At 42.3% G+C, this 27,430-nt stretch overlaps 1 protein-coding gene across 2 annotated transcripts in view; it reads right to left on the minus strand.

The window, feature by feature from the left end:
* Positions 1-2,330: 2,330 nt before the first annotated feature.
* USP49 (ubiquitin specific peptidase 49) overlaps positions 2,331-27,430 on the minus strand; it is a 69,306-nt gene continuing 44,206 nt past the window's right edge. For both annotated transcript variants that reach the window (XM_027525335.1, XM_027525336.1), the window contains exons 2-6: positions 12,153-13,521; positions 10,670-10,874; positions 7,729-7,837; positions 6,979-7,184; positions 2,331-5,996 (exon numbers count right to left, since the gene is read on the minus strand). In XM_027525335.1, the coding sequence (XP_027381136.1) occupies positions 5,806-5,996; positions 6,979-7,184; positions 7,729-7,837; positions 10,670-10,874; positions 12,153-13,493 (2,052 nt within the window). In that variant the 5' untranslated portion in view covers positions 13,494-13,521 and the 3' untranslated portion in view covers positions 2,331-5,805. The remainder of the gene's footprint in view (positions 5,997-6,978; positions 7,185-7,728; positions 7,838-10,669; positions 10,875-12,152; positions 13,522-27,430) is intronic.

Genomic DNA, 27,430 nt, shown 5'->3' on the forward strand with positions numbered 1-27,430 from the left:
TGGGTTTTCCAGGCACCAGGGAGGCATTGTTGCTATAATACAGTGGGATTTGAGGGCAGTAATGTGCAGATGGAGGCAAGGTGTGAGGAAGCCTGGACAGTGGGCTCTGAAGCAACACTGCTTGCGGAAGCTGCTTCCTTCACAAGTAAAGAGAGATTTTCTGACCCTGAAATTCAGGGTAGTGCCACTGTCCAGGAGCTTGGGGTTCTTTGGAAATGAAGTATGTAAGGAACTGGCATGGAAAGAATGATGTAGGCTTAGAAAGGTGTGGACATACAGACAGGCTCCCCTTGGCGATTTTTTCTGGTCGATTTGCTCTACTAGGTGTTTAAAAATACACATACTCCTTTTTTGTGCCAAGTCTCCTCTGGAACTGGTATGGGATTAAAGGGTAAGAATTGGGAAGGAGGGTCAGTATAAATATACCACAGTGGCCTAATTGTAAGTTAGGCGTTATCTCTAGCAGTCTGTTCACTAAACGTAAATAGAATAAAATGGTCCTTCTTGACCTGCTGGCATAAACCTAAGAAAGCCGTTAAGAGAATTAGGCTTTTTATATGTTAAAGAAAAGCACCATCTTCTTATGAGCTCTAATCAGGGAGGTCCCAGCTGTTAGGGGGAAGGAGTTTGAGCCTGTATGAATTGAGGCCTGTGGCTGGCTTAACATGACGTCAGGACCCTTTAAGAATCTACATAGGGATCACAGATGCTCTGACAAGTTTATATCTTACTAGACTGTTAATCTTGAGGAAAAGTAACATACATTAAGTAAGGCTTTGGTTTGAAGCCATCACCCCCCCAAATGGTGACCAGGAAGGAAACTTTTAAGCCCCAGCAGCCTGCATGAGACCACTGCCAAGCTGAGAAACACCAGCACTTGTTGTTCTTTATAGCAGTGAAACTTACGTCCTTGAAGTCTGCTACCTGAGCTACTCATAATTGTGAAAAGTTCTATTTGATAGCAATTTTCAAAGGTAAAATTCAAAACATGGCCAAAATTAAGGACATGGCAGCTTCCAAAAGCATAATTCAAGTTTCACTTGTAATGTCTTAGCTTCAAGTAACAGTGTTGCTGTTGGTTTATAAAGCCATAAGCTGATAAGGTAAAGTTTCATTTCAACTGGCTTAATTCCTGAAAGCGGTAAGAATTTAGCAGGTTAAAGCTACCAAATCTACACCAAATTTTGATGGATAATTATGATTCTGTAAATGAAAATCCTAGCTTTCACCATTTCAGCACATTTTTCCTCAAGGGAAGTCAGTTTTACATCCTGTCATGAGGTGTTTAGCCCAGGCTAGTTTAACACTATTATGAAAATCTCCTACACTACCTAGTTAGATCTGAAATAGAAACATACCAGCAGAAGTTAGTATGGAAACAGTCCACAAAAATGACCATTCACTTCAGTGCTCTAGTGACTGAGGTGTGCTTAGAGCAGTGTTTGGGTTGAATACACAGTGGTTAAAGTCAAAGTCCTAGACCAAGAAAATGGTTAATTTAAACATGAAAGATAGAAACTAAACTCACAGTCATATTTAGAAGGCGCTTTTCAATTTTAGTGCTAACTTCAAAAAAGAATCAACCACTAGGGAGATGCATACTTACCTGGTAAGGAAACTAAGCGGCCGTGGGAGGTTTTATTCCAAAGATACAACCTCCTCACCTAATTAGGCCAGTCATTAGGCTGAGGGACCCAATTATCAAATGTGCTTTGAGTAAGCTTTTTAAACACCCTTTGGTGAAGACTCAGGAGCTCAGTGGAAACCTTAAGGTGGGAGTAAAAGGAACACGCTGTTTACAGCCCTGCAGGTGAGCAGGCCGGGTCTTCTCGTCCACAGCTACTCAGTATTGTCCCCGTCAGTGGGACTGGGTTGCTGGGACAGGTTCTTTGAGCCTTCTTTTTTGCATATTACACAGTGCACTGGCTTACCTTACAATCTAAAGGTTCACATATAGGGGATTGTGTTTTACACTGCTTCCTGAAACTTTGTGCAAAAGAACTTCAGAACTAATGAAGGTACCACTTCAGGAGGAACGGTTTTTGACTTGTACTATGTTGCCTAGCACTAGAAAAACTAAAATACCTTTTTCTGAACATTTGTGCTCTCCCAACCAGCTGGAAAAGTAACCCTTCCACTTAAAAGATAAAACCTTAGATAGGGATACATTATATGTTTAGGAAGGGGAAGCCCTCCCAGCCTGATTTTTAAAAAGGCCTGAGTTAATGTTCGGAACATAAGGGGTGGTAAAAAAGAATAGGGTATATAGTTTGCCTTGAAAAGGAGACATTGATGAATAATCAAACACAAAGATTTTGGACATTACAGTAGAATTTTCAGAACTTGCTGGTAATAATTTGCTTTCACACACACAAGATACGAAATGTTTTTAAAAAGTGATACCAAATGTCCTTTACACTATACAGACCCATTTGCCACTTGAAATGACAAGAAAGAATCCTTTCCCTTAATCTTTTCAATCCCATGCAAACCATAATTAGGTACAAGGCACCAAATTTTATGAATTGTATAAAATTAGTTCACAAAGCTTTATCAGTACATAAAACAAACTCCCTTCTCCCTCCCTGCCCACCCATACCCCACCCCACCCCCACACCCCCAAGTGTTCATTCTGTACTACTGTCAGCCTCTCACGTTTACGCTGGGACCTGGCTAGGGCTGTGCCCACTGCCTGCCAACCCACTTCATCACTTCTTACACTTGGATGGAACTGTAATCATAGCCAGAGGGGAAAACTCATACAATCGTTGACTCTAGAAACCTTGACATTAAAAACAAAAATAAACTCTGCTATTGAGTCCATAGGACACATTAACACTTCTATAGTTCCCAATTTTATTCATGACATTTAAGAGACATCTGGAAATTCTTTACAATGCGGCACTGTCCGTCAGCCTGAGAGGGACTGGATCAAAGCAGGCAAGAGGTTTGCCATCTTGAATAAGAGCGTCAGTTCCTAGCCATTGAGGGCATTTGTAATTTTTTTTAACACTAGCATGAATGCTTGTCTCCGAGGCAACCACAAGTATGAGGGTCAAGCTAGATTGAGGTAAAATTTTGAGGGCCAGGGTGCATTCATCTTGGCTGGCTACAGCAGGAAGTAAACACACCAGCCAACCACAAAGGGTTCCTAGAACAGGGATGTAACTACTTGTCTGGGAGAGAAGCAGGCCCGTAAGGTTCAGTTAGGAGATCTTGGATTTGATTTGGCAGCATCTAGTCAACTTCCACCTGGTTCTTATTTTCTTCTTTACAATGTTTTGACTTAAAGTAAGATGCAACTAAGAAACTCATATACTTCCAGTATGTAAATAAATTAAAGGCAAAGGGACATTTCCCTCACAACAGCCATTGGCTTAGGCAGCAGGAAATTCTTTTCTTTAATAAAAATCTCCATAAATACTAACTTCTCAACAGCGTCTATTGCTGCTGCCTCTGGGTACCTGAGGTGTCTGACTGCAGGGGCACCTTCAAGTGTGTGCAGCTCTTTGAGGACTCTGGTACTGGTTTCTGTTCCAACTCACTTTAAATGATTTTATTAATTTGAAGCACTTACCCTATTAATACAAAGTCCTTAGTCTGCTTAATTCTTTTGGTATAAAACTTTTTTAAAATTAAATTTGAAAATGTTTTAATTTTCCATGAGATGTTTATTTTTCTTATTCCTCCCGCCCGGGACAGCCTGAGGGATTTAGTAGATGCTGTATAGTATTTCTCTATTTGTCAGTTCTCTTTTTCTAGAATAATAAATATAGCATTCAGTGAAAGATGAGGCACAATTTATATTTTCCTTCCCTTTTTACTTTTTTTTTTTTTTTAAGTCAGTGCGCTTTTCTTTTACCACAAAAGGTCATCACCAATCACGCCAACTTAAAAATGTGGATCTAGAGACTGTAGTCTCGTATCAGAGCCTCTGGCAGCATGGGCGGCTGTGACACTTTAAAACAGTGTCCAGGTGAAGGTAAGCCCGGGCCAAGCTTGTACAAAGAAGCCTGCAGTAGACAATATAAACCAAATAGCATAAAAAATGCCATACGCTATCGCTTCCAAATAAAAGCTAAATATTACAGAAACCTCACAGTGTTGGAAAAAGCAAGTTTAATTTAAAGTATAGTCACTCCCTTTCCTTATCACAGTGAGCCATCTTCTGTCTGATTTCCTCCAAATCTCAGTGCTGTCTGGTAGGTCCTATAGGAGAATTCATCTCAAAAGAGGTCAACAGCAAATGCTATACAGATCTGCTTGGGAAATGTGGCCCTTCAACATTGCTAAAGCTACACCCCTCATCCTTTAGCCTCTCATTTCCCAACTTCTCACCCCTCCCCAAACTTCTTCACACCTACTCCCTTCAGGTGACAGCTGTACTTCTACCTGAACTGAATGTTAGTATGACACAGTCAAAAGATGAGCATCCCGAGTGACAGGCTGAGGTGCTGTGGCACTCCCACAGTGGGAGTTACAGTACGCATTCACTTTTACTAGTGAGTCGAAGTGAAGGACTGAGGAGGGAAATTCAGTGATGCCTGACAGGGCAGAGGGCTTCCATCTGGGCAATTTCATGCCACTTAGAAACTGACCCAGTTTAAAAAAGAAAGCTATATCTTACTAGCACTGAAGTGAAGGACAGGACACTTTTTTTCTCTGATGGACTGAGGGTGGGTGGGTAAAGAAACCGTAGGGATTAGCAGATTTTGGAGGAAACCGGCCAGGGCTGTCAACAATAAACTGTTCAGACATATAGGAGGAAGAGTCCTAAGCCTTCGAAAAGCAAAAGCTCCCACACCTTGTGAACAGGAAATAAGCTGCAGGTAAAGAAAAGCTGCATGCTGCACCAAGGTGAGAACGGGGGACAGGCATTTCGATAAGCCCTGGACCACTGGCTCCCCCACCGCCCCCCTCTGAGTTCTGAGAAAGCTTCAGAAACCTGACCTAAAAAGACCAATTTAAACCAAACTATGTGCTTGCCCTAGACCCGAACCAGGAGTTTGCTACAGAACTGGGTATCCAGGAGTGCGTTTAGGCTCAGTGTGCCACAAAGAGCATGTCATGTACCAGTTCCTTGCTTCCCCATATGAACTGCTCCTTCTTTAGAATGAAGGGATGTTTGTGCCATCTCAGAAGATGTGGAATGATTAAATGACAGCAGCAGCCAGGTAGAATATGACACGTGAAAAACCTCCCATTTTTCATGGAGAAATTTGCTCCATGCACCTCCTTCCATTCTTCAACTGCTATCTCCTAAAAAAGGAAGTCTCTAAATTTTCAACCCTTGAGGACTACTTCCTCTGTAGGAAACAGTCCTGACTTCACCTCCCGCCTTGGAACCAATCCTGTCCAGCAAGCTGCCAGCCCAGGGCCCCTCCTTGCTCTCCAGTGCTCTGCCGAAGGCTGCTCACGTCAGGAGGCTCTTCCAGTGCTGCAAGGGGTCCTGATTAGCAAGGGAATCACATAATAGGAAGAAAACACAGCTGGATATGACAAACTCACTCCCTCTTTCCTCCACCCCGATCCCTCTATATTCAGAAGCAACTGTTGAAAGAGTCTTCATAGAAGTTACTCTTTTTGATTTGCTTTAACAAAGGAGGGAATTTTCTAAACCCATTTAAAAGAAAGTGACTACAGATTTTGTGATAGGACACCAGTCACCCAGCACCTTCTGCTCTAAACCCAGTGAGGCAAACCTAGTGATCTGTTCCTGTAGTAAACCTTATTTCCTGTAAGAGGAAAGATGTACCAATACCAAGAGTTTAAAAGCAAGTCAGTCCTTGATAATGTGCCTCCCATTCAGGGGAAGGTCCGTGGTCTGCCCTCATCGTTGTTGCTGGAATGCACCTGAGTTTGGAGTTGGGTTTCTGAGATTCTTGCATTGCCCTGAACTGTTCTTTGAGTGTAAAAAAGGATGTAGGCTTGAGTTTTGCACACTTCCTCGACACTGCATACATTCAGCTTTGAGTCATTGCAGTGGACCCAAAAACCTAGGAAACCAAATGAAAGAAAGAGAGAATATGACTACCCAACTTAAATTTCAATCAGCAGGCAAACGAGGAGATGAAAAAAGTGACAGAGAAGTTCTGAATAGATCCAACCTTTGATTGGTGGTGGTGGAGGAAGAGTTAAGTAAATGAAACCATTGGTTTTAGCCCCACAAGCCCCACCACAATACTGCTTACAGTATTGACTAATTTTTGTCCTCATTTCATTCAGGCTTTTTCACTGCCCATTAGGGACGTCTACAAAGACAGACTGGGGGCTAAGAGATGTGAAAAAAAGGGGGAGAGGGAAAATGTACATAGACAAAGGTACGGAAGGAAAGGAAACCTTAGAAGGAATAAAGTTATTTTTCACAGGCTCACTCTGGTAGCCACCCCAAGGGCTGAGGGGTTCAAGATGGGTAAACTATTAGAAACACATCCATAACCCACCTGCCTTAGCACAGTAGCTGGGAGGTTCTGCTCTGGGGGACAAGGACTGAAAGAAAGCTCCTTGGAAGGGCCCTTGGATCCTCACACCTCCCATGTTAAGGGAGGTAATCAGGACATAGTATTGTAAGTGCTCAGAAAGTGTCCTCAGCTTTACTATGGGCTGATGCTAATGAGACTCTCACAGTATGAATATGACCACAACATAGCTAGGTCACACTGTTTATGTAAAACCAAGAAGGAAACAGGTCTGCAGCAGAAGTATGAACAACAGCTATAACCTCTAGCATTAATTGACCATTATGTGCTAGGCACCATGCTCAGCACTTTTACATGTTAGTTCCCGTCAATTCTTAGAAGAGTTACATGTTGTCACTTAGTGATATAGTCAAAATTTGAATCCACCTTTCATAATTCTTTCCACTGGATTTTAATGTATGTACTATCCCCCTACAGATTAAATAAAAGGAGAGGAATGAAATGTGGACAAACCAACCCTTTTTGGTGTCCCCCACCCCACAGAGTAAAGCGCACGCACCTCCCTCTGTATTGTAGCAATAGGCTGTGTAGTGTCCTGAGCCAAACCCTTTCCCGTGATGCATGACCACTGCGGAGAGATCATAGGCAAAGGTCTCTTTGTCAAGAGAGGAGAGCATGTCCCTGCAGCAGTAAGGTTCCATGGTTAATACCTGGTCAAAGACGACATGGACCCCAATCTTCTCTCGGTGATTACGGCCAGACCACCTGTAACATGGATATAAACTTCTCACCAGTAAGAAATGGCATGTGTGATCATAGGCAGAGGTAGGTAAAACAGAAGTGGAGAAAACTTAACCTGGATTTGGTTTTCATAGCAAGGTAGGGGTACTCAGTGTTCACATGTATTTCCTGTGAACATTCAGATGTTCTCTGAAACCAGAAATCTCTAAACAAGCAATCCAGGCAATACTCTTTATAGTTTACTTTCTACCCTTCTTTTCACAGATTATCTCATACTTTATTCTGAAGATGGCTCTATATAAGCCCAAGTGAGGCTATTAAATTTTCAAGTACAGACACCCACTGCAGCCTAGCTGGTTTAACAGGGCTGTGAGAGCAGAAGCCCCGTCCTGGCCCCCAACATCCACTTGCCTCACCGGGCAGGTACCATACACTCCATGGAAAGCCTAAGGACTCCAGGGAGCAGGCTTCTCCCCCCAACACCAAAGACATCTGCCCTCACCAAAGTCTTTAAAGTAGCTATTGCCATAGCTCACCAGCCACCTGGGATGCCCCAGAGCAAGCTCACCTGAATCTTTTAAGGTGCAGCCGGAGGACCTGAGGTAGTCTGTAGATCATTAACTGCTTTCTAGCTTCACTCAGAACAAGGGGTTTTGGATTGGATTTTCGTCGTTTGCCTAGATGGTTTGGGAAGGTATAAGACATGGGTCATGAGGAGACTCATTCTTTCCGAGCCGTGCAGAGACAATGACTTGCCACCCAATACGCATTCTCCTAGTTTCTCAGTACTTCAACCTCAGTTTCATTTGGGCAGCAATGTGACCCTCTCTGAGACTGCATTTCCCAGCCTCACATGCCCACATGGTATGGCCACGCAAGTTCTGGCTGAGATGAAAGAAACGACTGTGTGGCTCTCTGGGGATGGCCGCTTCAAGAAGGCTGATGCAGTTGTAAGGTGCCTCCTTTGTCCTTCCCACTTTGAAAGGAATCTCAGTTTCCTTTCCTGTGAAATGGGGGATAATGCATGTATCTCGGGTTTAGGGAAAGGGTAAGAGGACACGGGGTTTCCCAGGTGGTTCAGTGCTAAACGATCTGCCTGCCAAGGCAGGAGATGCAGGTTCGATCCCTGGGTTGGGAAGATACCCTGCAAGAGGACATGGCAACCCACTCCAGTACTTCCGCCTGGGAAATCCCATGGACAGAGGAGCCTGGTGGGCTACAGTCCATGGGGTCACAAAGAGTCAGATACGACTTAGTGTTTGAGCATGCATGCATGCAAGAGGCACAGGATTCCCAAAGGACAGTGTATTTAGAGATTTTTTCCCCCACATGACTTGCTTGTGGCGTATACAAATATTTAGAAAATAAACTTCACTGTTTTGTATTTTTATGCCATACTTGTTTTCTGAAACGTGTTTCTTGGTAACAGCACTGCTAGACATGCAGAACAAGGCTGGCCATTGGCTAAATATACTCCATTCAAAACAAAACCAATGCTCAGGACTCCAATTTTGTTTCTTAAGATACTGAATTGTGGGTGAAATGCATTTCTAAATTACAGAGAAATGAAGTTCTCTTAATTTCCATCAGAAGCCTTCTCTATAACCATTTACTGATGACTGCTCTGTTATATTAATTTAGTCAGTGAATGGACAGGAATATAAAATTCATGGTCCACTGTGGTGTCTGTTAATTGTCTCTGAGCTGTTGATATCATGGTCTCTGTCTGAGGAGCCTGGCACCTGATTCGAAGCTTGTGAAAAGTAGCAAATCACAGGCAGATGACGTATCGTGGAGCTTTCTCTGACAATAGGTTGTGGAGCTGTTACTTCTCATGATAGACTGCAGCAACTAGATGGCAGCTTTTACTAGGGCTGGCAGTCATGGTATGTGAGGGCATGAGCAGAAAGAGAATTCAAAGAGGGGCCTGGCCTTATTTTACATTCCTGTTCACCAGCAGACTTTTGAAAATTACTGCAGCTCTCTGCCTGGGAATCCTGGCAGTGACTGCTGCTCTCAGCAGAGGGAGTATGTGAGCTAAATGAAGACAATATAGAATCTGGCTTTGTTTCTCTCAAATGAAATTCATGAAGAAAAATCACTGATTCTGTTAAGACTGATCAGTTCTGTCTCCCATTTGATTAAGCTGGCTACACAGAGAGGTGAAAGACTGATAGTTTTGAAACTTTCACAAGCAACAGATCAGTGCATCTTATCCCTTCACTATAGCTTTCCTTCCTTGCTATTTGAACCTGTCTACAGAAATACTGATAAATGGGCACATCTGACAACCAGAAAAACAATCCTTTCTTGCAAAAATAAATAAAAGTGTTTCTTGCCTAATCTATCAGGTCCGAGAATGACAGACTTAAGGCTGTTAACATCTTTCTGTTCCCTACAAGTATAAAACTTCATGATTCACTATTTTAAAAAGAAAAAAAATACATACTGTTCTAGTAAGACAATTTAAATCACTGCCTTTATATATCTCTATGTAACAGGATAGATAGGTGAGTTTATGCTTAATCAAGTACAGGATTCACATTTTGTTTTAAAATGGCAAAACGGTATCAGAAGTGTGACTTTTGATTTTTGACTTGATTCTTCAGAGAACAGGTTTCCCACAATTCACTACTTTAAAAAACCATATGCAAAAATATTAAAGGGCTACCATAAAATTGTTATTCCCAAACCAAAACTTATAGTCTGAACTATAATATGGTTGCACATTGTTCTCAGATCTCTGCACAATCCATTCATCTTAGTATCCAAATCTCTATATGCCAAAACCCCCAAACATCAGTTTCAAAGTATTTGCTCTGCATTTCCTATGTACATGCTGGGTTAGCAAAAGCATTGCTAGTGTGTCAAGACACGGGGTTGGGGGATGCATAAGGTGCTCTCAGAACCATATGGAAAAAATTCCACTTTACAGTTAAAGCCATGATAGAGAAATACTTCCTCTGACCCTTCTGAGATGTAAACCTTTCAGGCATGTGAAAATAATGATGAAGCTGCCATGGAGCAATGTACCATATGACTTCCTCTCTTGGTCTCACTGTACCCTTAGCATCACTTCTGACTGACTTTAATTCAGAATAAAAGCACACTTTTCTGATACATAGCCCTCAAACAGGCTATGCCACCTGAATTTAGACTAAATAAGAACTGTCAAACTCTATTCATGAATTTAAGCAGGACCCCCATAACCCATGAAGCTAAATTCTCACATTCTTGGAGTCCCCATTTCAGGGTCCATACTTTCAAATGCCTCCCAAGATAACAACTAACTTCAATCACAGCAGGAGTCCAAGGAGGTCCAACTCCTAGGTTTGGTTTTATTTTTTTAATATATAATGTCCATATGTTTTTCTCAGGAAAATAGGAGGAAAAAAATCTTTAAAAGATGCTTTAGAACCACTCAATATTACAGTGTTATTTTTGACTAAAAGGGCAAATTAAATACTTTAAACTGATATTCTAGTTACCCACACCCCCCCAGCACTCACTGTTACACTGGTCACAAGCGTAGATTCTGCCTTCCAGGGCCTCTGTCTCTGTGAACTTTGCCAGCATCTCAGTGAGCAGGCACTCTGTCTGATTCAAAGGGACAAACCCCTTTTCTATGCAGTGATAGCGTTCAGGGAACTCCAGGGACAGATCCCAAAAGGGCTCAATGGTATTGGATTTGTAATTGCATGATACACAAGTGACCTAGGATGAAAAAATTAGTTTATAGGTTATGTAACTTACATGCTTCCCACATTCATTTTTGCTAGCACATAACAACCAAAACTAAGTGTATAGTTTTCAAAAAATATTTAGTATTTAAATGATAAACATAACTTTTAAGAGAATTAGAGCATATTACTTCTGGTATGTATCTCTATGATGCTAGCTGGAACTGGACAACCACACAGCACAGACAGTATTACCTACTCCCCTTTCTCTCTTCTCTCCCATTCAGTGCCACAGTATTACAGATAGAAGTTATCACGGAGTCATCAAGCCATCAGTCTGAGATGGAGAATTTATAGATTCCTGTCTGCTTCTCTCATCCTCATACTCTATCCTCCTCTAGACTCTGCTCTTTCCATCCAGTCCAGCTTTCCTCTCTTTTTGCTCTTGTTTCTAGCAGCATCCCTATACTGATGCCTGTGCTCCAAGAGCCTCGAAGTACCTTGTGATTTGCCCTCCTCCCCAACTATAACCTTCCCAGATGCACCTTTCTTCCTACAAACTTTCAGGGAGGTTGAGGAAGTGCTGAGAAATACTCCCTTTTCACAAGCTGAAAAACAAAAGCCGAAATAAACTTTTCTTCCCCTTCTACTCATCATTCTTTTAAAACCCTAACTACCTCAGTAGCATAGTGTAGAGGTTTTACCTGAATCTCTCAAGTTGCCCACTTTTTTAACTCTATCAATTCTTTCTGCATGTTCTCACAAAGCCTTACCTGAGTCTTCCCTCATACCTTACATGGCTAAGGAAACGAAAGGTAGTGGGGAACCGGAGGGAGGGTTGCTTAGGCATTTGGCATCTTCCTAGCCACCTCCCTCCCTTGTATGTTGAATAAAGGCTTTAGAAGGAATGATGCTCTTTCAAACAACCATGGAACCAAGGTTATAGACAAACTCTTCAATTTCCTAAGGCTGATCAAATAGGATGGGATGCCAGCAATGAGTACTTAATTATAACAATGAGAATATTACATTACCGTATCATCATTATAGGTTAAAAGACATTTCCTGAAAGTGAAGTGATCTGGCAAGTTAAACAAAAAATCTGCCTGGGAAGACAGGAGGCAAGTTCACCAACGAAGCCCTCACATAGTACTGTGAAAGGCACCGCGGCCGCCCTCCACTGTGTATAGTTACAGCAAACGTACCCTCGTTAGGCCCACAACTTGGGGAAGGCACTCACGGGAAGCCTAATACTATACCAGCCCCGCTCCAGCGTGGTGGGCAGTCAGGGCAGGCCCGAGCACACACCTACCTGGCTAAGTAGCTGCCCATGAAATATGGTGTTCACCACCTTTAAGACCTGTTTGGTGAGCTTCCTCTGGGAGAAGGGGATGAGGATCCGGCGCGTCGTGCCTTCGGACTCGAGTTCCTGCTGCACTTTGTGCAAAAGCTCGCAGAGAAACTCCTGCGCGTCCTGCTGGTCGTAGCCGCGGAAGGCAGGGATCAGGCTCCACACCGAGTGAAGCATGGCGAAGGGCGACACCAGGGCCCACTTTCCCGACCACATGACGCGAAAGAGGGTGTGCAGTTCGTGGCAGAGGGAGATGTGCTTCGAGCTGGGCTCCTTGTTCTGGATGAGCTCTAGGCTCCTGCTGAGGGAGGTCCCACCGTTCAAGCAGAGGCCCTCGCGCTCGCAGGCCTCGGCCCCATCACTCCGGGTCGACGACAGCTCTGTGGCCGAGCTGCTGGCTGGCCTGCCTGAGAGCGGGGCCTTGCCGTTGGCGGCCCTGGGGAACAGCTGCTCCGTCTTGGACGGGTCGAGGTTCAGAAAGCACTCGCGGAACTTGCGCAGGTGGCTGAGCACCTGCAGGATGGAGTTCATATAGCAGGTGTTGCCCAGGTTGCGCAGGCCCGTGACGCCGGGCGCCATGGCGGGCGCGCGGCGCGGCGCGGGGCGGGGCCCGGCGGGCGCGCGCGGGGCGGGCACGCGCAGCGGTGCGGTGCGGGGCGTGTGCAGCAGCAGGCGCGCGCTTTTGCGCGGAGGGGCGCTGGCCAGCTCCTCCAGCAGTCGTCGCTTCACTTCGCGCCGCCGCTGCCGCGCCGCCTCCTTCTTGCGCTCCAGCGCCTCTTCCCGCCGCTGCTGCTCCAGCTTGGCCTGGCCCCGCGAGGTCTTCTCGAACCAGAGCCGCAGCGTCCTGGCCAGCAGGCGCTGGCGCCGGTACCACAGAGCCGTGAGCATCTGCGGCTGTCCCTGAGGAGCGCGCTGCGGCGGGACTGCGTCCTCGCCCGCCGCCATGGACCGCAGCGTCCGCCCGCGCCTCAGCGGCGGGTCCTGCGTCTGGCCCCTGACCGCCAGGAGGGAGCTTCTCAGCAGCTTCAGGTCCCCCTCCGGGTTGTCGTTAAGCACGTAGTCCTTGCACAGGTAGCAGAACACGTAGAGATCCCGGACCTCCATGGCTAGCGGGTGTCTGGTCTCTTCGAAGTGTTTGAGGGCATGATCTTCGATGTAGCGGCCGCAGGCCACGTGCGAGCACTTGAGACAAGCCCACACCGACTCCGTGGTGGCGCACTCCCGGCAGTACCACTTCTGCGGGTTCAGGATGGAGTGGTCCTGGGCGAGCCGCAACCGCCCTACATGTTTGCATCTATCCATGTCTTAGGGAAGGCTCCACTCTTTCAACCTGGCACGATAAGGGCCCCCAAAGAGAGAGAGAGAAAAAAAAAAAAAAAACTTTCAGCAAAATATTTTTCTAGAAAAAGGCTTGCAACCGGCATTTCCCACTAAGTATTCATTAGTTTTCAATTCAAAATTGGTTCCTTTGGAAGGAATTTTTATAAAAGGAAAAAGCAGTTTTGGCATAGACCGGGAATTACAGAAAGACAATTAAATTCCTTAAAAAAAGGAAGAATCACAAAATACTAAACGACAGACCTTAATGTGTAACTTTACATTTTCTAAGACTGTTTTAGTTCTTGAGTATCAGCTAATTTTTACGTAAGGCTGATTTAGAAATGTCATTACCCTCATTTCACGTTGCACCCAACTGGCCACTAGGGGAAAGAAGCCCATATTCTGATCCATCTCTGAATTGATGATGTCCTGGAAGTGAAAGCCTCTCTGACTCATGGTGACAAGATCCTGGCTGTATGCAAAAAGGGACAGGGCAGAGGAAAGGCGAGGAGAGACAGAGCTCACAAACCAGTGACACCAGGACCTCATCACAAACCAGGAGAGATGAAGACACTCAATTCAAAGGCAATCTTAGGTCAATTTCACTGTATTTCAAAGTAGAGAGAACAAAATATGGTTAAAAAAAGAGAGCGAGAGAAATGGTAAGAGAAAGTCCTTTGCAGTACAAAGTAATTTTATTTTCTTGTGTCCAAAGATCCTGGTTAAGTAGGTAGACTGAGCCTCAATCTAACATTTTGTCTTCTACAAGTTTGTGCCTCATTTCATATGCTAAAATCGTAAACCCCCTCCCCCAGGTGATGGTATTAGGAGGTGAGGTCTTTGGAAGATGCTTAAGTCATGAATGGGTTGACCCTCATGGCATGAGCCTTCAAGAATGGGATTAGTGCTTCTAAAAAGAGCTCCCTCACCCCTTCCTCCATGTGAGAACACAAATGAAAAGCCAGCCACATGTCTGTGAACCAATTAGCCTTTGCCAGATACGGAATCTGGTGCCATGATCTTGGACTTCCCAGCTTCCAGAACTGTTATGTATAAGCCACCCAGTCTACGGCATTTTTGTTACAGTAACTCTGAGGGACTAAGCCAAAGTGTCTGTCTGTAAAGAACATTTACATCTTGTAAAAAGGATGGAAAACATTTACCTTCCTTACTGAAAGAATAAGTAACTAAAGAACTAGACGAATCTGACTTGGTGATATAGTGGCTACTGGTTATTACAGTATTTAATCAAACTATGAGACCAGAAAAAAAAGCAAACCTTCCAGATAATGTATGCACAAATGCTTTTTATTTTTAAAACAGTGGTAACTCACTAAGCTTTTTTTTTTTTTTTTTTTGGTCTTTCTAACATTGCTTCTTCAATATTGTTCATCAGAGAAGCCTAATAAGCAATTTCTTCAAGGGAAAGAGGCTATTTTAAAATAAAACATTTTATTCTTTGGAAAGCTGACCTTCCAACAATATCAGCATTTAAAATTCCCTAAAGGGAGTTCCTCTTATAAAGTGGACTTCCTTCACCTCATTTCTTGTCCACTCTCATTTCTGGGAGCAAATACAGTTCTGTCACGATGGGGTCACCCAAGAGAAGTTCTAAATCCAAAGCACTCTAAGTAGTTCCTTCAGTTGGTTTTCCTTTCTGGCTTGGCCCTATTGCTAAAACTCACAAATATACCACAGGACCAACCAGAGACCCTTCTCATTTTAAAATTGCCCATTCCAGCCCATTCCTATATAAGAAATCCTTAAATCGTCATACAAAGGAAACCAACCTAGATTATCTTCCATCAAATCAGATCATCCTTTGAGTACTGTCAGGATTTAGTTTCTACTATGTTATTTTTCTAACTATTGACTTGTTTCTAAGTGCCCTTTAAGTCATGTCTGTGGATGTATTTCTCCATACAACTAGATATAACCTCCTTCAGAGAGGAGATCAAGTGTTGTATTTCTTTTTTTCTTTAACCTTTATAATTTCAAGACTTGTGGGTGTGCTCACCTCTTTAGTGGTCAAAGGTATTCTGTCAGAATTACTTCTCCACATAGCCCAGAACAGTACTGAAATAACCATTTCTGTTTACTTTTTGTAGGGCATAGTCAAATTAAAAGACATGTTAGGAAGATAAGATGGTCAACAAATGAATTTTCTTTTTGCTCTTTATTACCAATCAAGAGTTTAAGTTGCATACACATGATGCTTACAACCAATTACTGGGGACACAAATAAAAGTCAGTAATAAAAGAATGAAAAGGGGAAGTCAAAAGATTGGTAATTCCCAAGTTTGTCATTAACTTGATATTTTTCAAAACGTAGTCGCTAAACCACCTACGTAGCAACAAAACTCCTTAGGATACTTGTCATATGTACAGATTTCTGGTGATGACCCCAAACTTGATGGTTTGGGGGAGGGGTCTAAAATCTCCATTTCCCACAAGCTCTACAGGTGATTCATTTTTACACTAAAACCTTAGACTGTAATCCAGGAAGTTATATAGGGATGAAGAACATCTCCTAGAAATCAAAGAAAGAATTTTATTTCCCAAGATCTTTCACTTAGACCAACGCTGTCCAATAGAACTTTCTGCGATGATGGAAACATTCTTTATCTGCATCGCCCAATACTGCACTACTGTCCCGTGTGTCTCCTGAGCACCTGAAACGTGGCCAGGGAGACGGAGGGGCTTACATTTATTCTAATTAATTTTAATTTAAATAGCCACATGTAACTGGTGGCTGCAGTATTAGCAAAGATTTAAATACACCAGGACATACTATCTTTACCTCACTTGGCTTTTCTGTTTTCTCCCTCCAGAAGATTCAGTACTCACTGAATCATGTCTGAATAGCCTCTTCTTATAACTCAAAACCTGACAAATCCCCACTTTAGCCAAGAGGAACCTTGATGTGTCTTTAGAAATTTAATTGCTACTGAGATCTTATCACATGAAACACAGCACAGCTTCGAATTCTATAAAAAGAGAGTATATCTGTGAACAGGAATATAGCAACACAACACCCAGAACACTGGTACCTTATAAAATCAGCTTCTGTCTAGAAAAACAAAAAACAAAGCAAAACATGTTGGAACAACAACAACAAAAAAAAAACAAAATAGAAAAACACTAAAAAACCATTCCACACCCTCTGCATGGAATGCTGCCAAATGGAAAGGGCACTCTGGAAATTCTTTCTTCCGATTTCATTTTCTGATCCATAAATCTGCTGAGCACGCGTATCCTTTCCTGCACAGCCTTTTTCCTGTTACAAATCTGTCGTGGCGATTCACTAACCTGCCATATGGCAGAGTAAATCCATTCAGGAAGACACGAGGCTACTCTGTACCTTACCACACTGATTTAACCTAGGCAGACTAGCTTCTCTAGAGGAAAGACATATCTGAGGCATGAAATGGAAATCACTCAAAAGTGACACAAAAGCCAATACACAATAGAGAATAAAGAGAACACAATCATGGGTATACTCAGTTCAAGAAATTTTGATTGTATTTTCTTTGTATATTATAAACATTTACTTAATTTGTTGCAGTTTGAAGTAAAAAAAATTTCCAAAATGTATGCTCAACAATAATCATTAAAATGTTTGCAGCGTACAAAAAAACAAAAACCAAAAACACACCAAAAGGAAGACCATGTGCTTCACTCACCCCTCATACAACCTCCAGCCACTTTAGGAACAAGGCCTCATCTCATGCTCATAGGCACAAAGAGGACATTTCTTTTACATTTTTCTGACATGTACCCCTTTTCCTTCATAATCACTGAAGGTCATAAAAGTCCTGATAGTTCCAATGAAAAAATATATCATCTGGTGTGCAGGCACCCAGCTTCCCAGTGTAACTTTAGGGAATTAACAAGATGTGCCTTAATAGTTCTCCATCATTAAGTAGATCAGTAACTGTAAATAAATGTCCAGGACACCTTGGATTGATCTGCATATAGGGAAAGCAAACCTGACAAAATACTGGCTTTTGCTTCTTCAAGTACTATAGCTTTATATTTAAAAATCTGAATCAGCTCGAGCTAAAAACCATAATTAATATTTAAAGGATTCTACTATAGTTAATGTCACCAAATAGTAAAAGAAGCTAATGAAATCTATTTAGTATGAGCATTTTGTTCTGAGAAACTTCTAGATTATTTAAAAGGTCCCTGTTTGAGAAAGATGACTGAATGTTACAAAATCTTTCAAAAATTTATAGCTTGAAAATATGATTTGCTTTTTAATTGCAACATTCCTGTTCTCAATTAGCAGATTTCTTAGCCAATCTGAAATGGATAACAGCATCTCATCACCAGAAATAAAATTTCTGGGGAGAAAATCAACAAAAATAAAATAGGAAAAATTTAAAAGAATCCACTTTAGGGAGATTTCCATTTCTTCTCTCTCATCGTTTTGATTTCTTCTCAGTTCTTAACTATGGATAGTGGAAAAATCCTGCTTGGTCTTGGTGAGACCAAGTGGCATAAATTCCAGCTTCAGAGCGAGTAGACACTATGGTAACATGCTGACAGCCTTCATTTACATAAAAGAATACTAATTACGTGGTATCATCAACATCTGCGATTCTGCTCACTGCCATATGCGACAGTGCAGGGTATTTTAACCCTTCAACTTACTACACGTATCCTACATGACATGTTCCACAAAACCTGCAAAGGATGCCTGAAAACACAGTGAACATGTGTTTACAAATAACTAGCGTTAAACATGAATTTTATTTTCAGCTAACGGTTTATTTCTGAGAGATATTGGAAAATGTAATTTAATATCAATATACAATTAAGAAAAAGAATTATTTTAAAGTAGACATCACATTAAGATACAGTTAATAGGACTTTCCTGATGGTCTAGTTAAGACTCTGTGCTTCCAGTGTAGGGGGCACGGGTTTGATTCCTGGTCAGGGAAGTAAGATCCCATATACTGTGTGGCACAGCCAAAAAATAAAAATAAAATAACTAAGATACAGTTAATAACCCAAAAGGGAAGAATGCTACATTTTAGAGTATTATATGGGGCTTTAAAAGGTTGTATTGTAAGTACAATGAAACTAGCATTTTGAATTTGTGAATTATGGCTAAAATAAAAATAAAACAAAGAAATAGATACAAAATAACAAAAACTAGGGACAAAGACTGAGAAGGGTGAGGTTAGCCTCTGGCTAAGTGCAGTGTTGGCTTGAGACTCAACATTAAAAAATCAAAGATCGTGGTATCCAGTCCCATCACTTCATAGCAAATGAAGTGGAATGATGGGAAGCAAATGATGGGAAAAAAGTGGAAGCAGTGACAGCTTTTTTTTTCTTGACCTCCAAAATCACATCCAAATTGTGGACGGTGACTGTAGCAGGAAATTAAAAGATGTTTACTCCTTGGAAGGAAAACTATAACAAACCTAGTGAAGTGAAGTTGCTCAGTCATGTCTGACTCTTTGCAACCCCATGGACTGTAGCCCACCAGGCTCCTCTGTCCATGGGATTTCCCAGGCAAGAATACTGGAGTGGGTTGCCATTTCCTTCTCCAGGAGATCTTCCCAACCCAGGGATTGAACCCAGGTCTCCCGCATTGTAGGCAGATGCTTTACTGTCTGAGCCACCAGGGAAGTCCTAACAAACCTAGATAGTGTATTAAAAAGCAGAGACATCACTTTGCCAACAAAGGTCCCTACAGTCAAAGCTATGGTTTATCCAGTAGTCATATTCGGATGTGAGAGTTGGACAATAAAGAAGGCTGAGCGCTAAGAACTGATGCTTTTGAATTGTGGTGCTGGAGAAGATTCTTGATAGTCCCTTGGACTGCAAGGAGATCAAACCGGTCAACCCTAAAGGAAATCAACCCCAAATACTCATTGGAAGGACTGTTGCTGAAGCTGAAGCTCCAATACTTTGGCCACTTGATGTGAAGAGCTGACTCACTGGAAAAGACAAAGGCAAAAGGAGAAAGGGGCAACGGAGGATGAGATGGTTAGACAGCATCACTAATCAGTGGACATGGATTGAGCAAAGTCCAGAAGATACTGGAGGACAGAGGAGCCTGGCCTGCTGCAGTCCATGGGGTTGCAGAGAGTTGGATACGAGTTAGTGACTAAACAACAAGGAAGTGCAGTGTGGAGACTGGCTGGGCGCTGGGGGATGATGGCTAAAGGGGTGGAGAGCCCTCACAGCTGCTGCACTTTCCCTTGTCCCCTCCATTACCATTCTTCCTGAATGTGGGTGCTTGTGGTAGATGGGTGAGAGATAACCTGTAGGTCAGAGCATCCCTCAGAGACTCCTCCAGAGGCTGAATTCTCTGAGATGGGTTTGGAAGCTCTAAGTCAATGTGTTCTTGAGCTCTTAGACCTGAGAGCAGACTGGCCACTTGAGCAGTGGCTCTTGGCCACTGGTGATGGTATGCTGATGTGCTGGGTATGTCGAAGGCTTGCAAGGTGGGCCATCACCATCAGTAACCAAGTGCTGATGTTCAAGAATGAGTCTGTCTAATCATGGGTTATAGCAGATTCAAAGTTACGTCCACGTGATAATGTCTCACTTGCATTAGGATCTGCTCTCTTCAAATATAAAGGAGGAGAGTTCATCTAGAGAGCCGGCCAGCACACAAGCCTGACTTGCCACAGCGCCAGGAGATGACAGAGGACAGAACCTCCGGCACTGTACAGATGCTCCGCTCTGTGCCAAGTACCAACTGATCTAACTGTATGAAGAGCCAGCACTGGGCGAAGCCCTCTGTACCTCCCGTCTCTGCTCTTCTGTTCGCCTTCTTCCTCTCCAGGTTCAAACGTGCCCAAGTCTCTCCTGTCTAAAAGACACACAGGCCCAAGTCTGCCCTGCTTCTGGACTCTCCCTGACGTTATTTTTAGGTTCTTTCTCCTTCTGCCTGCTTTACTTCTGGCAAGAGGAATGTGCAGCTTCATGTTTCTCACAACTCACTCCTTCACACCTTTATTTCATAGAAACCGTTTTCTCAAAGGCCTTTGCAGTTTCCTCAGAGCTGAGTCCATCGGCTTTTTCTCAGTCCCCATCCACATCTATTTTGCCCGACAACTGAACACACACTCACTTCTGCATTTTCCGTGACTGCTCTCTTCTGGGTTTCCTCCTGCGTCTCTAATACACCTTTTTTGTTTTCATGTGTGTTCCTTGAAATGTGAACTCTCCTCCTTAAGGTTCTATCCTCAGCTGTCTTCTTGGTGATTTCATCTGGTGATTTCATCCCGGAACATCAAGTATCATTTCTATTAATGTATTTTAACCTCACACTTTAGAAAAAGCCATTTTATTGAGATATAGTTGACATACTGTAAAATCCACTCATTTAAAGCACACAACTCAATAATTTTTAGTACATTCACAGAGCCCCACAAATACTCTTGCATATAACATCTGTCCATTTCCTTGCAGAGGCTTGGTCTCGGGTTGCATCTTCACATTCTGATACCCGCATTATGGTACACTACTGTTAATGTTATTTGCAGGATGAAGCTTCTGAACATTTGGTAGCAGGGATAATCATACATTGAGCTATACACACTGTTTCATCCAAGTCTCCTGATGATCAGGACATATAAGATGACAGACAGGGGGTTAAGGATATGCCATCTGTGGAACAAAGCTAAGTAGCTGCCCTTGAAGGGATCTGTTGTTTTTTTTTTTATTCATTAACCATATACTCTTTCCAAAGAGATCTGTGCCTAGAACTGAATCCAGGAGGATAGTAGACTGGGCACAAGGAAAACTGTTCATACCAAATTCAGAGAAATTCTGAATACAGTGCGAGCACACACACACCCACCCACCCACACACACACAAATGTCATCTGTGACTCTATACGAAGCGGCACACAAGAGAGGAGGAGAACTAAACTGGCTGTTAAGGGCTGAACACGTCTGCTTCCGGGCTTAGTCGTTCACGCTGCTTACAGATCAAACCTGATGATGCTTTCAGTTTGATCTCCCTGACAAGCTAGTGTTCAAGCAAGGTCCAAACTAAAGGCTTCCTCTTCTGCTCCATGTGCTGTGAGTCTCAGTTGTGTCCAACTCTTTACAACCTTAGGGACTGTAGCCTACCAGGTTCCTCTGTCTATGGGATTCTCTAGACAAGAATACTAGAGTGGGTTGCCATGCCCTTATCCAGGGTATCTTTCCAACCCAGGGGTCGAACCCGAGTTTCTTGCATTGCAGGTGGATTCTTTACTGCTGAGCCACTGGGAAAGCCCTTCTACTCCACAGCCACAGGGAAGAAGTCTATTGCTGCTGCTGAAAGAATGAGTTTGCCCTTTAAATATCTGACCACCAGGAACTATGGTTTGTCCCTGCAGTGTGACTCCAAAGCACTGTGTCTAGAGCAGCTGGGCAGTCATCAAAAATGCATACATATGTCAGACTTCCTGAACTGTACCCTTTAAATACATGCAGTTTATTGTACATAGATTACATCTCAATACATTTGTTAAAAATTGCATAGACACCCACACACAGACACATACATGCACATACCTCTAATGAAATAATAGATCTAGCCAGCAGCTCTGTCAGCATCTAGGTGAAAGCTGACAGGAAACTTTACAATGGATGCATAAGGCTGACAGCACCTGACTCCACTGACCAATTTTACATCGAAAATAGGACAACCAGACATTATATGCTTTCCTGATGGAATGCAATAAGAGGTTCACAGGAATATCACCTACTGCCATACTCTTCCTAAAATAACTCAACCTGAGTCCACCAAAGCCTTTGGATCTGGCGCCAGATCATAAGCAATGTGTGACAGGAACACGCTGCAAGGCTGCAGTTAGCCAAAGCACCAAGTCAGAGTGTGGCAGATGTTACAGGATCAATGGTCTGGAGTCTTAACAACAAGAGGAAAAAAGCAGGTGGGTAGACCTGCTATAGGTTCTAAGAAACCTAGAAACGTATCAACCAAATGCAATGTGTGGTTCTTCTTTAGAGCCTAATCTGAACAAGCCAAATATAAAAACGTATTTTTGAGAAAACTGGGGGAAATGTTTAAAATACTGTTTGTCTCTCGCTATACCACTCTGTATTTTTTTTTTAAACAATTTCGTTGATGTAGAACTGACATACAATGAACTGCACATATTTAAAAGGTACAACTTGATAAATTTTGACATATCGTATTTACTTGTGAAATCACCACAACCAAAATAATGAACGTGTCCATCACCCCCAGAAGTTTCATGCCCCTTTGCAGTCCTTTCCCCCAGCTGCCCTCCCCTAAACCCTAAGTCCAAAATTGGAGAAATTTAAATACAGACTAAGTATTAGATAATACTAATTATTAGTTTGATGTGACAATGGCATTATGGCTGTATTTTTTCAGTTTTTATATGTTAGAGACATCTCTGAAGTATTTACAGGTGAAATATAATGATGTATAGAATTTGCTTTAAAATACTCTAGGGGGAAAATGTGGCAGGAAGATAAATGAAACACAATTGTCAAAATGTTCATAATTTTTGAAGCTGATTGATGGGGACATGGAGTTCATTATAACTAGTCCCTTTATTTTTGCGTATGCCTGAAAAGTTCCATGAAAAAAAAATTTAAAGACAAAAAAGCAAACAATATACTCTCTGATAGCAAAGAAGACCTTGAGCTATGAAGCATTCACAAATTAGACAAGTTACGAGACACCTTTCCTCTCTGCCATTTACCATCGTATCTAGTTTACCCTGCAACGCACCCTCCCACCCACTACGACACCCCCAATCAAGGCGGAGCAGTTTTTTGAGGCAGTGTTAGTCACAGACATGGCTTGCATAGTCCTCTGGTCTGGGCCTCAAGAAAACAGCCTTTAGACTCAGGTGGCAAACTCTGTAGCTTCCCCAAGAAACTTCATCAGAATTCTGCTCACAAAAATTTCCAGAGGATATTTGTCTTTAGCGGGCACAAGGCCACTTTAGTGGATCTGTTGAAGTGTTCTTGCTTAGTCTAATGTTTTCTTTCTTTATGAAACTTCTTTATTGGGAAAGAAAAATCTGTTTTGTTTTTTTTTTTTTTGCAATTCTGCTTCTTCCTCACTAACTCTGATTTATCCAAATGGCAAGGAGCTCATCCTATGCCTTTCCGAGTTTCACTGTAGTCACAGGAAAAAACAGTAGCACAACAAATACTTGTGTTCCTCTGACTCCCGTCAGATGAAGGTTACTCCCAGTCCATGCGATGTTTGCGGAAGCAAAATTCGGCCACACAGAATCAATACAATATTCACAAACATACTGCTTTGTATTTGGCCCCTCCTCTTTGGACATTTGTCTTCTTTGCTCTTGAAATAAAATGCTCAAAAGTTGTGTTTTCATTCATGCAAAATAGGATGGACCTCTGTCCTGACAGATGTGCTCTGGCATATTGTTGAGCCCATCATGAATCCTTGGTTTCATACCAGAACACCAGTGATACCACTATAGAAGTTAACTCTCAAATGCATTATTCTGAGAAAATTTATTCAAAGTTTCAACTTGAAATGCCAAGAACTGCTTTCCCAGCTGCAGCCCAGGCAGCGAAATTGGGAATCTCCCTCCTCCCACTTTCCCCACATGGCTGAGGAGGGCTTTCCACACGTGGCCATTTGTATGGGAGACACATATATACATTAGGAACTGCCTGCAGAGGAAGAAAAAGGAACAATTTCTGTGAATAGAAAATAAATCTGACTAGAATTTAGACATGGATCATCCGGATGAGATGGTGATTTCAGTGGCTGCTCTAAGGAAAGGAAACCCCATCATGCTGATGTCTTGTTTCTTAAAAAAGGATGGTAGTATATTTAATCCAGTGCTTTCCCGATGATATGCCAGGGCACATCCGTCAGGATTGAGGCCCTTCATATTTTGCATCAATGGAGAGACAGCTTTTGAGCACTTTATTTCAAGAGCAAAGAAAACAAATGTCCAAAGAAAAGGGCCAAATACAAAGTGGTGTTTGTTACATACACACAAAAGGAGAAGACTAGAAGCTACAAAGAAAACACTCAGGCGCTTTAAATGAGAACAAGTTATACAAAGTATAAACTGGCCATATAACTGAAACTACCAGGCGTTTTTCGTTTTGTTTAAAGAGGCAGGCCTATGTATACAACACTTTAAAATACAGTATGTGAAGGAGAAAAGGGGTAGACGAGTGCCTATAATATGCCATCAAGACTGGAAAACACTACGCAAGCACCATCTCCCTCCCTCTTATCACATGCCCTGTAGTGCAAACTGGGGTGGAGGGGAGTAAAGGTAGGAAAAAAAAGAGAGCCACTAACATTTGTACCTTTTGGGGGAAAAAAAAATCATGTGTTATCTATTTTCCAAAAGGCTACAACACTAAGGAAACTGTTTCAATAATCTTAAAAAGTCAGGCATCAGCAAGATGGCAGAAGATAAGCACAGAGCATACATGATTTACTATATCTTTATTAGAAAATAGGATCCGGGGACAGGCAGTCTGATGGTACTTATGGCATATGGAGAACCTAAGGAGTTATATTCTAGTAGCACTCAATGTTGCAAAAGGAACCCCCTCACACACTTTTCTACAAGCTTATGACCTGCAAAGTGCAGACCTCTTTGGCTTATTGCAGAAGCCTCAGTCGGTCATGTCAATCACCTGAAATTTCATATCAGCCAAGGTACCAAGGTAATTTCTACTCTGCTTCCCCAGAGGCCACTACCGAAAATTGTCAATAGAAGGGAATTCTGTGAGCAGACTCTTCCAACTCTCAAGAGAGCTTCATTTCCTTCATGGACAGATCCTAACATTATTCCAGTTTACTGGGCAGCAAAGTAATTCTCTCAACACCCAGGCCACTTCCCTGAAGGAGCGTGAGTGTGACAGTGCGGGTGTGGTCGGGATGGGGAAGGCCATCGGCTGGGTGATGGAGGCCTCCTCCCTCTGCACCACTCCAAGTATATCAGGCACATTATAAGCCTCAGTTTCTTAAGTCTGTAAAACTGAGGAGCAATAAAGCCTACTCCAAAGAGTTGTTCTGAGGGAGATGCAAATGAGATGGCCGTGTAACTGCATTCTGAAACTGGCTGACTCTAAACAAAGTACTGGCTGACTTGGCTACCTTGTCACTCATTCCCCAAAAGTTATTTTTGCTTCCACAGGGCTTAGAGTTGGGCTGGCTAATTGAGCAGCTTACAGTAACTGACTACCTGGCCTTGACTTTATCAATAGTTTCATCCAAGAAGCCCGTCATACCAAAATATTATTAAATAAGAAAACTGAGGATACTTTCATATTAAAAATAAGAAAAATCACTACCTTTCCAAAACAAATGAGAGTTTTATTATTCATTATCTCTTTTTCTTAGGTTTTTGAAAAATTGTGTTTAACAGTAACACAGAGCAAGGATAGTGAAAGTCCAAATAAGATGTTAAAAACAAACCCAGAACACCATAAAATGCCACTGAATTAAAGAAGCAGACTTGGTCTCAGCTCACACTCTCCAATGGGGGTATGCCCATTGAATACTTACAGGTCCAACAGAATGTGCTGCGTGGCAAAAATATAAAGGGGGCCTTCTTTCAAATAAGGCATAGAAGGCATTTCAAAGACGTGAACTGTGCATGAACCCTCATCTCTCGTTAAGAATAAAGCAGAAGTACTTCTGGGAACTCAACTATAGTGAGCTGGCACGAGAGAATAGAAGGCCAGTGCACACCCAGGCAACCAACTTCATGTAGTTTAAATCTCACAAGTCCCAGCCACTTCTTCTCCTATTTTAAATATATCCTGGCCTGCCAGTGGATCCCACCATTTAGATGAAGGCACTGACACGCCCATTAATAGCAAATAGAGAATCTTATAAGGGAAACACATAAAGCCAATCAACTGTTATTAATTAATTGTAGGTTAATTTACAACAGCAGGAAGTGGAAAACTGGTGCTAAGGGGCAGGATACTGCACAACTGAAATGCAAGGAGGAAGAAACTAAAGAGTGAAAGGAAAGTATGAATCACTGCCTGAGACCCTGGAGAAGAAAGACTCGAGCCTTAAGGAGTATTTGACAGCAAGGAGGGAGGTCCCTAAAAAACAATATGAGAACAAAAAATAAGCTTTACTGACTTCATCATTTTTTCCCCCTGTATCCTTCCCATGTTGCCTGCGGTAACTGTGCTGAATGTTGTCCATACCCATCAAGTTATAACCTCAGTGGGGTTTAACAAAACAAGATTCCGGCAGGCCAGAATTAGTTATTCATATGTATTAAAAGCTACTCATTATCTGTAGCTTTTAATACATATGAATAACTAGAATGGTAATTTTTCTCAAGTTAAACCTTTCATTTCTGAATATGTGCTTTCTGAGTCTGACATCTCAGAAAACTTCAGTTTGTTATTTTTAAGTTACTGGTCACTGACAGCCTACAGTCAAAGGTAAAGTCCCCATCAAACAACCCAATTCCACTACAGCCAATTTATCAAAACATGTATGTTATCACTCTACCTATCACTCACATAAGAACTTATCAGGATTAATAAGAACTAAACCACTTTGAAGGAACTGTCAGTAAAAAAAAAAATCTTATCTAATATTGGCAGAAGCTAAATAACAGACATTACATATTCCAAGAGACCAATTAACAGTCTTCTGAGGGACCACTTAATGCATTATTTATTCTAAGAGGCCAGCCTGAGTCTGCCAGTAAAGAAAATATCTCAGAATTTAGTGGGAAGTGTGGCAGGACACATTAAGGTGTTGATGTCATTAAATAGTTTTAAGAAATAAAGGAATCCTCACTTTGTGTTCATATGTGAAGATGATGCAGAATGTCTCTAAAACTGCAGATAAGGCTTTATCTTCTAAGGCTGAAGTTCGAAAGAAGAAAAATGTATTGGACACAATAATCCATCTGTTAAAAACACCAAAA

Source organism: Bos indicus x Bos taurus, chromosome 23, assembly GCF_003369695.1.
Source record: "Bos indicus x Bos taurus breed Angus x Brahman F1 hybrid chromosome 23, Bos_hybrid_MaternalHap_v2.0, whole genome shotgun sequence".
NCBI classification, from domain to species: Eukaryota; Metazoa; Chordata; class Mammalia; order Artiodactyla; family Bovidae; genus Bos; species Bos indicus x Bos taurus.